This window comes from Onychomys torridus, chromosome 4 (genome assembly GCF_903995425.1).
Source record: "Onychomys torridus chromosome 4, mOncTor1.1, whole genome shotgun sequence".
NCBI lineage: Eukaryota > Metazoa > Chordata > Mammalia > Rodentia > Cricetidae > Onychomys > Onychomys torridus.
The window spans coordinates 1,275,344-1,287,441 of NC_050446.1; the positions used below are offsets into that span (position 1 = coordinate 1,275,344).

General features: G+C 42.0%; 1 protein-coding gene across 6 annotated transcripts in view; it reads left to right on the top strand.

Moving 5' to 3' along the window:
• Window positions 1-12,098, top strand: part of Dennd1a (DENN domain containing 1A) — a 479,814-nt gene that overhangs the window by 237,374 nt on the left and 230,342 nt on the right. For all 6 annotated transcript variants that reach the window (XM_036185076.1, XM_036185072.1, XM_036185077.1 and 3 more), the window contains 3 exons: window positions 1,925-1,994; window positions 6,535-6,615; window positions 9,951-10,004. In XM_036185076.1, coding sequence (XP_036040969.1) covers window positions 1,925-1,994; window positions 6,535-6,615; window positions 9,951-10,004 — 205 coding nt within the window. The remainder of the gene's footprint in view (window positions 1-1,924; window positions 1,995-6,534; window positions 6,616-9,950; window positions 10,005-12,098) is intronic.

Genomic DNA, 12,098 nt, shown 5'->3' on the forward strand with positions numbered 1-12,098 from the left:
CTGACTTTTCCATGGCTCTAAGGGCCCTTGCTATGTGCTAGTCTTCATCTAGGTCTGTGTGTGCAAGTGTGTGCATGTGCATGTGTGTGCTTGTGTTTCCCAATAAACTCTGAACTCAGAATGTAGGCCCAAGCTCCATTTTTGATCTTGGTGGTGAACACAGCAAAGGACGGTGTGCTCCCTCCTCTGTTTGTGTAGTCTTTTGAGAAAAAAACCATGTTGTTGAGTGCTATGCTATAGGAGAGGACATTGTAACAGTAGTGTTTTCATGACCACCATGGACAAGAAAGAATTGGGGCACAAGAGTAGGGGCAAGAGGAGTCAGGCAAGATCCTGAGAAGGGAGAGCCACAAAATCCCTGAGGAGCATGGACTGCTAGGTCCTGTAGGAATGAGATGCCACTGCAGTAACTGAATATGCTTTGTAGATTTGGATTTCTCTTTTTGGTGGTAGCAGGGAGGGGGGAGTCAGTTCTTTTTATTCACTCATAATAATGAATATTACTTATTCATTAGTAACAGGTATCAGAGTGGGAAAAGCAAAAAAGAGGGTGCTGGGAATCATAGCCCTCCATTGAAGAGGCTGAAGCTTTCCAGAATCCCTTGTCTCTCCCCACTTTGGGCACTTGGTGTGGGGAGTGAGAAAACAGAGACTGGGCATGATTGACAAGACTATAGAAGGCACTAGTGGGTTATCTCTTCTTTTCCTTTCCCTCCCTCCCTCCCTCCCTCCTTTCTTTTTCTTTCTTTCTTTCTTTCTTTCTTTCTTTCTTTCTTTCTTTCCTTTCTTTTTCTTTCTTTCTTGGTTTTTTGAGACAGGGTTTCTCTGTGTAGCTTTGCACCTTTCCTGAAACTTGCTTTGTAGCCCAGGATGGCCTCGAACCCACAGAGATCCTCCTGTCTCTGCCTCCCAAGTGCTGGGATTAAAGGCGTGTGCCACCACCACCCGGCTCTTTTCCCTTTCTTGGCTTTGCTCTTCACTTGGTTACCAAGTGGCCTCCTGGCACTGGGTGTTACACCAAACGTCCTTGGACTTTGGTGCCTGTGTCGGACTATACTGGATCTAGGCCCACAGGTACCCTCTCAGACAAATGTCTCTGTCCTTACTGCTGGGAGTGCAGGGTCCCCCAGGTCTACTACACACACTTACCGTCCCCTAACCCCCAGACCAACCTTGTTCACTTTGTCTTTTTGGTCATCAGAGTTGAGTGCCAGGAAGGCAAGAAGTGCTGGGGGGAAGAAACCTCAGGCTGCACATCACTGGCTGCCTGTGGAGCTTCACCCTCTCTGGCAAGGTCCATCCAGACTTCCATTTTTTATAGGCCATTCTGAGAGCCGTACAGAAGGTCAATCTCATGAGTGAGCTCTGTTGGCAGACCATCCTGTGAATTAAGAGGAGCAATGGTCAGGACCTGCTAGATGGCAGAGGGGACAGAATTATCTATTCATGCTACAGCCCGTATACCACAGGTGCAGTAGAGGTGGGAGGTCTGATGGACTAATGTGATTGGTTTTTGTTGTACAGGGAATGTGGGGCACAGGCCAACAATGGGCATGCTGTGCATTGCTGTGTGTTCAGTCATGAGAAATAGAATAGATGCTTTCTTAGAGAATGTAGGGATGGTGGGAGGGGCCTCGCTACTCAAACATGGTGCCTGATTGCAGACTCTAGTTTGAATTTCCTCTCTGTGAACCTAGTTTTGAGGCACAGGAATAATTCATAATGGACATTTAGTGTTCTGCCTCACACAGGCATGTTTTTGTAACCCAGAAATAATTAACATTTAAGCAGTTTGGGTTTATATCAGTTATGGCTAGAATCTTGAGGATGTAGACAAAAACTGAAATGTTTTGTTGGAGTTAAGCTCTCATTCAGGCTTTTGACTTGCACGCTGACGTCTCTTGTGTTTCTTTGTCTTCCTCAGCTACCTCCCCTGGTTCGAGGTGTTTTATAAGCTTCTTAACATCTTGGCAGATTACACGACAAAACAACAGGTATTTGCCTTTAAAAAAAAATAATGGTTTTTAACAAGTAAACTTTTTATGATTATGAAAGTAATGTGTGTCTTATATTCCACTAAAACATTTATGAAAAAAGTAATGCATGCCTATCATCGAAAGGTTGGGAAATTAAGAAAACAGTGGAAGGAAAAGAAAAACACTCCTCACTGAGTATGCCTTACCTCATCCCCAAAATAAATACTGCTAAAGTTTTAGTTGTTTCATCATTTTTTGTTTTGTTTTGAGGTAAGGAGATAATAACTAGACTGCTCATGCTCCCAGCATTAATGTCAAATTTTCCCAACAACCCTAGAAGTTCACAAAGTATGCCATGTTACAGATCACTTAACTGACAGGTGACTTAACAGCGGCTACACTCCCCATTTTGATAAAATTTTGTGGTATTTTTATAGTAATTCTTGTAAGGGTCTAAAAATTCCTTTAACAGTTCTGTTGTACCTTAATTACCTTTGGGAACGCTGCAAATGAGGGTTCTGTTTGTCATGGATTAAAAAAGATGTGTGTTAAAATGAGAACGAAAGCACCGAGTAACCAAGCTAAGGTGATATATAGCATAATTGTTAAATGCCATAAGTATTTTCCCATTTGATTTATCTATAGTATCCTGGTTCTGAAAATGTTCTACATTATTGGGCTTAAAGGGCCCCAAATCTGTGTGTGTTTGTTTTAATTTTTCTCCCTGTGACTTACATAATGTAGGCTTTCAGAAAGCCTGCCATGGGGCACCTTGGTTACTCAGTGCTTTCGTTCTCATTTTAACCCAAATATTTTTTAATCTGTGACAAACAGAATCCTGATTTGCAGAGTTCCCTGAAACATGTTTTGGGAAATGCTGTTTGGGGGGTGGGGAGTGGAAATTGAGTATGTAATGGATAACTCTTTCCTTTGAGTGAGTTGTACTCAATGGCACATGTATTCCAGAGGTCACAAGAGATGGCAGGAATGGTTCATAGAAATGGCTTCTCACTCATCACACTCAGCATGAAAGGAAGCATCAGGTCAGGAATTCTATCATAGAAGAACTTTGATGAATGAGGTAGCAGGCTGCCGTGGGATCTGTTCATCGATTTCTGTTGCACATTTAGCTTTGGTCAGACATTCAGGTTTCCATTCAATTTGAAAGTTATCTTTAATAAATAAAAGTATGTAACACGTTGTCTCTGAACTGGAGACTGACTCATGTTTTTGTAACCCACCTTTGTACTCCATTTAGTTTTGAAAACAACAGTGCAACCTAGTACTCTTTTTAAAATGTATCTAAAAATGATCATACCCATAGTCCTATCATTTGAGAGGCAGCCAGGAGATGAGGAATTCAAAACCATCCTTAACTACAAATAGAGATTTAGGCAGCTTGTGGCTCACTTGCTGGTTAAGTGAGTTTGAAGCCAGTCTGAGCTACATGAGACCTTATCAAAGAAATTAAAAAGGAGGGAAGAAGAAGGGAAGGAAGGAGGAGGGAGGGGAGGGAGGAAAGGAAGGAGGAATGGAGAACTTGGGAAAGGAGGGTGCTATAAACTGAGCATGACCCTGTAGGACCAGTGCTTTCGTCCTCTGAGCCTGCTGAGGCCCCTGCCTTATGCTGTATGGGAAGCTGAGATCAGTCATATGGCTTAGTTGGCTGGAGTCTATTTTTCCTGACTCAGCATACCTACAGAGTTTGTTCTAACCAAAGGAATTATGATTAAACAGAGTAAGGACTCTTGTCTACAATTGGCTTGATGAATAGATGTTGACCACTCGATCAGAACAGGATGAACGGAAGGGAGATTTCAGTATCCCTGGTCAGCAAGCATGAAGACAGTAACTTGGATCTCCAGCACCCACATAGAAGACAGACACAGCAGCTGTTGCATCTAATCCAAGCACTCAGGAGGAGGGGCAGGCAGATCCCTGGAGCCCATTAGACATAAATCCTAGCTGGATAAATGAGCTCTGGATTTACTGAGAGCCCTTGTCTTAAAAAATAAAGTGAAGACCAATCTAGGAAGACGCCTGACATTGGCCAGAGGTGTCCATGTGCACAAGCAAACACAAGAACACATACATACATCATAAACACATGGGAACCAAGACCCAAAGAAAACCCCAGTACGCTTGTTCCCTAAAAACAGGCTTCTCCCATCCAGAAGTTACAGGATTGTTGGATGAGGCAAGCTTCTATTTGGGAAGGTACATGTGTAACCAATGAGAGTCACCAAGAGTTGTAGCCTAAGATGGGCTGTAGGGATTTCTGTGTGGGCCCTGGCCCCAGTGTTGTCAGATAGGACAGAAAGGGGATCTGCATGAAAGGAATGACAGGAAACCTGAGCTGGGTGACAGCCTGCTTGGGTGTTGGAGCCAAAAGAGATGAAGGTGTGTATGTGGGAAAGTGGGAGTAGACATGATGTGAGATGTGGGAACTCAGTGGGGATCTGCAGAGATCCAAACGGGAAGGGAATCAGCAGAGGTGACTCAGTGCTTGGTGCCAGAGCATGAGATAGGAAGACCTAGCCCCAAGATAGGGCGAAGCTTTTTTACCTTTGTACAGTGTAGTCATGGTACACAAAGAGAAGGAACAGGAGTAACTCCTGTGTTGGCCGGGAATTGGAGACATCGTTGGGAATCTAAGGCTTTAAGTGTGCAAAGAGAAAAGTGAATTGAGATGTGAAGTGTAAGTGGTGGCCTGTCTATGTGGTATTTGGTGGCTCTGACCACTGAAGGCCTGGTGTCAGCATTCCCAAAAGACAACAAGTATAAGCACACATGCTCCTAGGCCTGGGCTGTAGATACTCCCCAAGGAAAGGAGCCCTCGCTGTCTAAAGAAAGGACCACTTCCAGGACTCATGTAGGAAAACTGTAAGATGATGCTAAAATGTCTTTGTGCCCCAATTTAAAGTATTCAAAATATGATGGGGACATGTGCTTAAGACACAAAAATAACCACAAGGTTCCCAGTTACCTTAGTCTGGAACATCAAGACAAATACTGATAGCAAGTGAAAGCTACGCACTGGTAGTAAGGTAAATAATAAACAACTAGATTCAAAGCTTGAGGGATGGAATACATATATAAAATGTCATGCCACAAAATGCTTTTTTAATGTTGGGGGAGGGGTTGCCCAATAGAAATCTGAGATGAAATAGTCAAGAGGCAAGAAAACTTCCTCAATAAAAGACAAGCTGAGATTCACAAACATCTGACAGCTGAGACTCATTCTGCAAAATGGGCGTTCAAGGTCCTACAAATCTAGGAAAAACAAGGGTTTTTCCAACAAAAGGAGTTGAAGGCCACTCATGTTTCTAAACTGATTTTATTGCCATGAGGATATGCGCAGGACAGCAGGCACAGGATTAGGTGGCAATGCTGTGCTGAGTCATATTTCCTGTATGTGATGATTAAATGAGGTTGTTTGGAGGAAGCTCAGGTGTGTGTGTGTGTGTGTGTGTGTGTGTGTGTGTGTGTGTGTGTGCGCGCGCGCGCGCGCAGATGATGAGGTATAATGCCAACAACTCATTCTCAAACAGTTGAGGAAATGAAGGGGCTTTTGACTGTTTCTAAAATTGTTCTGTAGGTGTGAGACTGCTTCAAAGCAAAACTAACCCTGTGCACACACACTCAAGCTTGAATGTCGTCTATGAAACTTGATTGTCAGAGTATGTACTGAATCAAGCTTGTAAACTAAGTTCATCCCTTTCATCTCAGGCTCCCTGCCAGAGGCACAGAGGGCTGCAGACTTGGTCACAACAATCCTGCTTTCCTCTTGGGCTGTGCAGCCTAATGTCCAATGTGAGACTAGTGCTTCACTCTTCAGACCTTCACGCTTCCCAAGTGCTTGAGCTAGAAGGATCCAGTAGTTAGGACATGGCTGCCCATGTAAACTTAACTTTCTTTTATTAGCACACAGAATTCCATGGGAGAGAAGTGGCTTTTGAATCATTTTGTGAGTGCTGTTGTTTTGAGCATCTTAAAGGCGAATCTGTTTTGAGTCGAATAATTTGTGTTGCTTTGTATGTTATTCAGCTGCTCAGTTTCCCAAATTAACATGCAGGACTGCTGTCCTGTATCACATGCTGGCGTACTTGCTTCATTTCTAATTTTCCATAATTGGAGGCTGCATGTACCCAGTGAACACTCAATAAAATTAATTGAGGGTAATGATGATGAAGACAAGATCCACAGTGTCATTGTTACTTCTCCCAACCACCTCCCACCCTGGAAGCTCAGATTGTTTGCATTTAGAAGTTGTTGCTATGGAGTTGAAGGGATAGATGTGTTGAGAGCTTATGGTATATGATCCATAAAAGGTGGTCATGGTAGGTGTCTGACTGAAAAGAAAATGTCAAACTTGATGTGGGAGGATCAGTTTGGCTCTTGTGTTTGAGCCATAAGCAATGTCCTTTATCCGGCCCTACTTGAATCTGAAGCATATTTCTGCCTTGGGGCCAGTGTCTCCCATCTGTCTCTCTGTGCACCTAGACCTTACTGCAGGTCCAGCTGTTGTTACTTGGGCCTTTTCTTTTTTTTTTTTCAGGAAAGTCAGTGTAATGAACTTCTTGAAACTCTGCACCGACTTCCCATCCCTGACCCCGGAGTGTCTGTTCATCTCAGTGTGGTAAGTGGGGCAGAATAGTGGCCACCCTAAGGTCTGTATGGACCTTCAGAAGAGGCCAGAGCCACACTCTTACTTAGCGTGAGCCCCAGATTCAAGGCAGGCTGGGGTGTGGGATTCTCCCTTTCTCTGAGATTCATTGAAGAATGATGCTCCCAATGACCACTCATGTTCTTATTCCCAGATGCAAGGACTAGGATGGCTGGAGCTGCCAGCCTCACCACCCATCTTTGGCCATCTATGTTCTCACTATCACAGTCAAAGCCCATTCTGGACCCTAGTGTTCAACATCACCTCTCTCCTATTTGCCTGTTAACTCTTGCATCCTTCAAAACCAATTCTGATTCTGCTTCCTGAGAAATCCTCCCCTGACCTCACAGGCTGAATTAGACTTTCTCTTTGGCCCTAATACCCTTGCATGCTTTTGGAGACTTAGTTCTATGCTGTGGGAGTAAGCTGGTTTCCAGTCTCCATCTGTTGAAAACAGAGCGAGAGTCCTCAGTATAATTCCTGGCCTACAGCAGTCATTGTTTCTTTGAATGCTTTGAGATACACCCTGAACATTGTGCAGTGTGCCAAGGTAGACTCTGAACCCACTGATGGGGAATTTCTGTTCCAGTTGTTTCTTTTACTAGTGCTTGAAGTGACTTAAATCATGACCTCCAACTATACAGGATCAGCTTCCTTATTTGTCAGATAGGACATCAGAATGGGTGCATAGGATCTTTTCTATGATTCAGTTACTAAATTATTTGATCTTTTAGATGGAAGCTGTTATTTTTTTCTCTGAATTCTGTAGTGGACATCCTTTGGCCAGGCACCCACTGTCATGCAGACCTGTCTCTCTATCCCACAGCCCTGGCAGGTTAGAGAGTCTTCCCTTCCAGATTCTCAAGAAACAGATACAGTGCTGGTTTCAGGGATCAGGAAGGTGTCTAGTTCTATAGGCAAACTAATGGGTTTTACCAGAACGCTATGAAAAGCCACAGTATTGTCAATAATGATAACAATAACAAATCTATTTTATGTTCCTAATTTATACTAAATATATACCTCTGGTGCTCAAAATTGTTCACAATGTAGGTGTTAACATCCCCATGCCATAGAAGAAAGATTTAGAGAGGGAAAGGTATGCATGCAAAATCATGTGGTTTAGAAATGATGGCTTAGCTTTTACAATGCTGAGCTAAAAGGAGGAAGGGACAGAGACAGGGAGGGAAATGGGAAGCAGGAAAGAGGGAAGGAATTTACTTATGGAGGATTTGCTTATGGGGAGTAGGGACTGCCAGAAAAGCAAGTGTGCTTTAGACAAAGTCATTACTGAAGCAGAGCAGCCCTGCCTTTGTCTCAGTCTTTTCTCCTAAACAGCTTGACCTCACTGCTTCAGTCTGTAATGACATCCGACAGGTAGCTGTGGAGCAGTCTGGCTAGGTCACCAGCTGCCACTCCTTCCCCAAATGTCTGCACAGGCAGCATGCTGTCAGGCCTCAAGGATAAGCCAGCTCAGGGACAGGAGGAACTTTTGGGTGTGCAGCTGTTTCATTCCAGTGGATTCTAGGAATGTTTCTGACCTCCCCTGGTCCCCAGCATTTCATGGGCGATGGAGCAAGACAGAATCTCCAAGGACAGCCTGGGGACTAGCTGGTTTAGAGTTCTGCTGGCTCACTCTTTACAATCCATTGCATCTGTAAAGGCTGATTCCCCCTCTTCACTAGGCAGTCTTCTTCCCAAAATGCACTTCTATTTGAAATCCTAAAATATTGGTGAAATGCCAAGCCTGGGCTTTGTTTGTTTAACTACTTTTTACAAGAGAATGTTCTCGTGTAGCTAGCTAATATAGGTGATTGAGAAAAATAGAAATACAAACTAGCAGTTTGAACAATAAAACTTGCATATTAAAATCCATTTATTGAGCTGGGTGTGGTATTGCATGCCTGTAATCCCAACATTCTAGAAGCAGAGGCAGGAGGATCGGTGCAAGGCCAAAACCAGTCTAGTCAGTATCGCAAGTTTCAGACCAGCTGGAGCTACGTAGTGAAAGCCTATGTCCAAATAAATAAAATAATAAGTAAATAAAGTAACATTTGTTGTGTGCTAAATGCCTCATCTATGAAGTGCTTCCTCAAGCTCCTTTATGTTTGTGAATGAAAGCACAGACATAAGAATGATGTGGCAGAAAGGGCCTGGGTGTGGTTAGTTACCCCACTCTGGGTCCAGTCTAGTTCCTCTATATAGTCATCTTAGACTATTTGCCTCTCTGAAAATTAGTTAGTCTGTTTTTAATATGGAGATAATATCTATCTTCAAATTTTACTGTGGCAATTAGAAGTGATATTTATAAAGTATTTAGTGTCAAGTTTTCCATAAGCAGGTATTCAGTAAATTTCTTTTGAGTGTCAGAGAAGCAGCTTATTGTTGCCATCATTCATACAGCTTGTCTCCAGGACCCTTTATTCTAGAAAGTCTATACAATTCATTTTTCCAGAAACCTACTTACTCTCCCATTACCCAGGAACAAGGGGTTAGGGGAGAGGTCAAGATCTGACCTCAGGCCATGGCTGAGCTGAACCTTGCTTTCCTGGCCTTTCACAATCCATCTTTAATTGTCTAGCATGAGGCTCCTTCCTGTACCACTTACCATTATCTTCTGAGCCTTTAAAAGCGGCAGTAAAAGTGGCATTAGACCAGCCAGTTTTCATTTAACTTGGAAATAGATACATTCCAAACATGGAGATGCTTCATTACATGTCTTTGAAGTCTTCATCACCCACTCCAGCTCTCTTCCATGACAATCACACGGTAAGTCAAGAGCTCATCCTCCATTGCCAGCCATCAGTATCCATATCAGATGGAGTGGCCTTTGCCTGGGACTGTCCTGAGCATCAGATGAGCAGATTTTGACTACAGTATAGACTGATATGACCTCAGATGCTGAAATAGAATTACAGGATTGGTGGGGATATCCTGTCACTTAGTGAGTGAATCTAGTGTCATTTGGTTACTAAGAGTCCATTGCACTATTGAGCAATAAATTACAAAATCGGCCACTTCTTTGTGTTCAGAAATCTGCAAATATCACATGGGAATTTAGACTTCAGCTTCTTTGAGTTTTTTATTCATGTCCCCCAAAGACATTCATCTCTTGTGCTGATGAGTTAATGCTCCTAGTGTGGTCCAACCTCAGCTTAAACAGCTATAATGTGGATATTTACTAGAAGAAAACAAAGCTTCCTCATCCGAGTAAGGAAGATGCTTCAGAACATTTACCTAAATTTGAAATCAAGTGCTAGTTAGCTCATCTTGAAAGAATATGCAGCTTGTGTTATTTTCTTTTCCAGCATTCTTACTTCACTGTGCCTGATACCAGAGAGCTTCCCAGCATACCTGAGAATGTGAGTACTTGAAAAGGGAGCATTACATTTATTTGTTTACTGCTTATGTTTTAAAACAAAAGAGCATGCTTTCAAATATAATTATAATACATCACTAAAAAAATTATAAAAAGAACAATGGATTATAAATAGCAAAAGCAAATTGAAAATACAGAGTACAGACACAAGAAGAGGTGTTCTTCATATTTCTCAAGAGTAACCACTTATTAATATTATGATCTTTTCGGTCTTTTTAGGGCATTTTTATATTTTTACATAGCTAAAGTCACCTATTAGAAGAACGTCTTAGCATTTTCATTGTTAAGAATCATTGTCCACTGCATAATACTCCTTTGGAGGAAACTCGGGTGTTCTCCTTTCTCTTATAAGATGAAATGTTCTCAGCAAAGAAATTATTATGTGAATGTTTATTAGGGCAGGTGTATGTAAGTACACACACACACTCCGAAAGCACTTCACTTTATAGTAAGTGAAGGAGGAGGATGCTCAACCTCACCTTCTAAGGGCTGAGAAGCAGTGAGCTAAGTGACAGATCTGTAGGTTCATGTTTGCCCCCAAACAAGCTGAGTGACCTCTCTAGCTTGGGGCACATCTGCAAAATATTTTACTGTGATTATAAATCGTACAATGTAGAATAAAGCCTAAAGTAGCTACCAGCAAGGTACTTGGTAAAATATAAGTAGCATGAAATTGACTCTTTTATCCACTTCAGAGGATACAGTTCATTAGTTCACATTCTGATAACCATTGGTGCATGTAAACCATTCTAACTGTGATTTCTGCCTACTTGCAAGCACCACATATCAGTGGAATGACATACTGTTGTTGTTGGGTTTTTTTTTTTTTGGGGGGGGGTTGTTTGTTTGTTTCTTTCTTTGTTTTGAGACAAGGTTTCTCTGTGTAACTCTGGCTGTCCTAGAACTCTCTCTGTAGCTTATGCTGGCCTTTGGTTCAGAGATGAACCTGCCTGTGCCTCCTGAGTGCTGGGATTAAAGGCCACTACCTCTACACGCCACTACCTCTATATACTGTTTGCCCTTTTGTGTCTGGCTTATTAACATAATGCCTTTAAAGTTTATCTGTAATGTAGCAGGTGACAAAATTCCTTTCCATTTAAAATGATATGGCCAAACACACTCTAAAGAGGAAAATTCATAGCCTTGAATGCTTTTGTAAGAACAATGAAGTTGAGTTTGAGTTCAAGAAATTAAAGTACTGGGCATATAGCTCACATTTGCTCAATGTGTACAAGGACCTAGGATTTCTCTAAAGCCTCATAAAATAATAATTCAAGAGATTAGAAAAAGAGTAACAATAAATAAACCAAAACTAGAAAAAATAATTTATTAGAATAAATATTGCAAATCAAGACTTTTTTAAGAACTTGAAAAGATAAATTGGAAGGAGTGGAATTGGGAGAGACTGGAGGGAGGAAAATCATAGAATTATATTTTAATCAAAATGTATATTAAGGGCCTGGGGATTTAACTCAGTGGTAGAGCACTTGCCTAGCAAGCTCAAGGCCCTGGGTTTGGTTCTCACCTCCGGAAAAAGAAAAAAAAGTTGCAGTTCTTTTAGCCGGGTGGTGGTGGCACACACCTTTAATTCCAGTACTTGGGAGGCAGAGCCAGGCGGATCTCTGTGAGTTCGAGGCCAGCCTGGTCTACAGAGCTAGATCCAGGAAAGGCGCAAAGCTACACAGAGAAACCCTGTCTTGAAAAACCAAAAAAGAAAAAAAAATGTATATTAAAAACTTACATTAAAAAGATACATAAACATCTCTAATAAATTTGGAAACTGCATTTTTTTTTTTAGCAAAATGTGGCTAGTTAAGATAAACATAATGTGGATGGAGAATAACTTGAGAAGATACACACATTGCTGTTTATCCACTCTCACCTCTGTACACACATCAGTTTTCCATTTGCTTTATTGGCGTGTTCAAGGTTCTTGTTTATAGAAAAGGTTTATGTCTGTGTCTGTGCATGAGTGTTTATGTGTGTGTGCAGGTGCATGTGTGTAATTGTGTGTGCTTGTGATATGAAAGAAGAGTGCTCAGTCTGGCTCATCTCCGAGGACGTGGTTCTCAAGCAA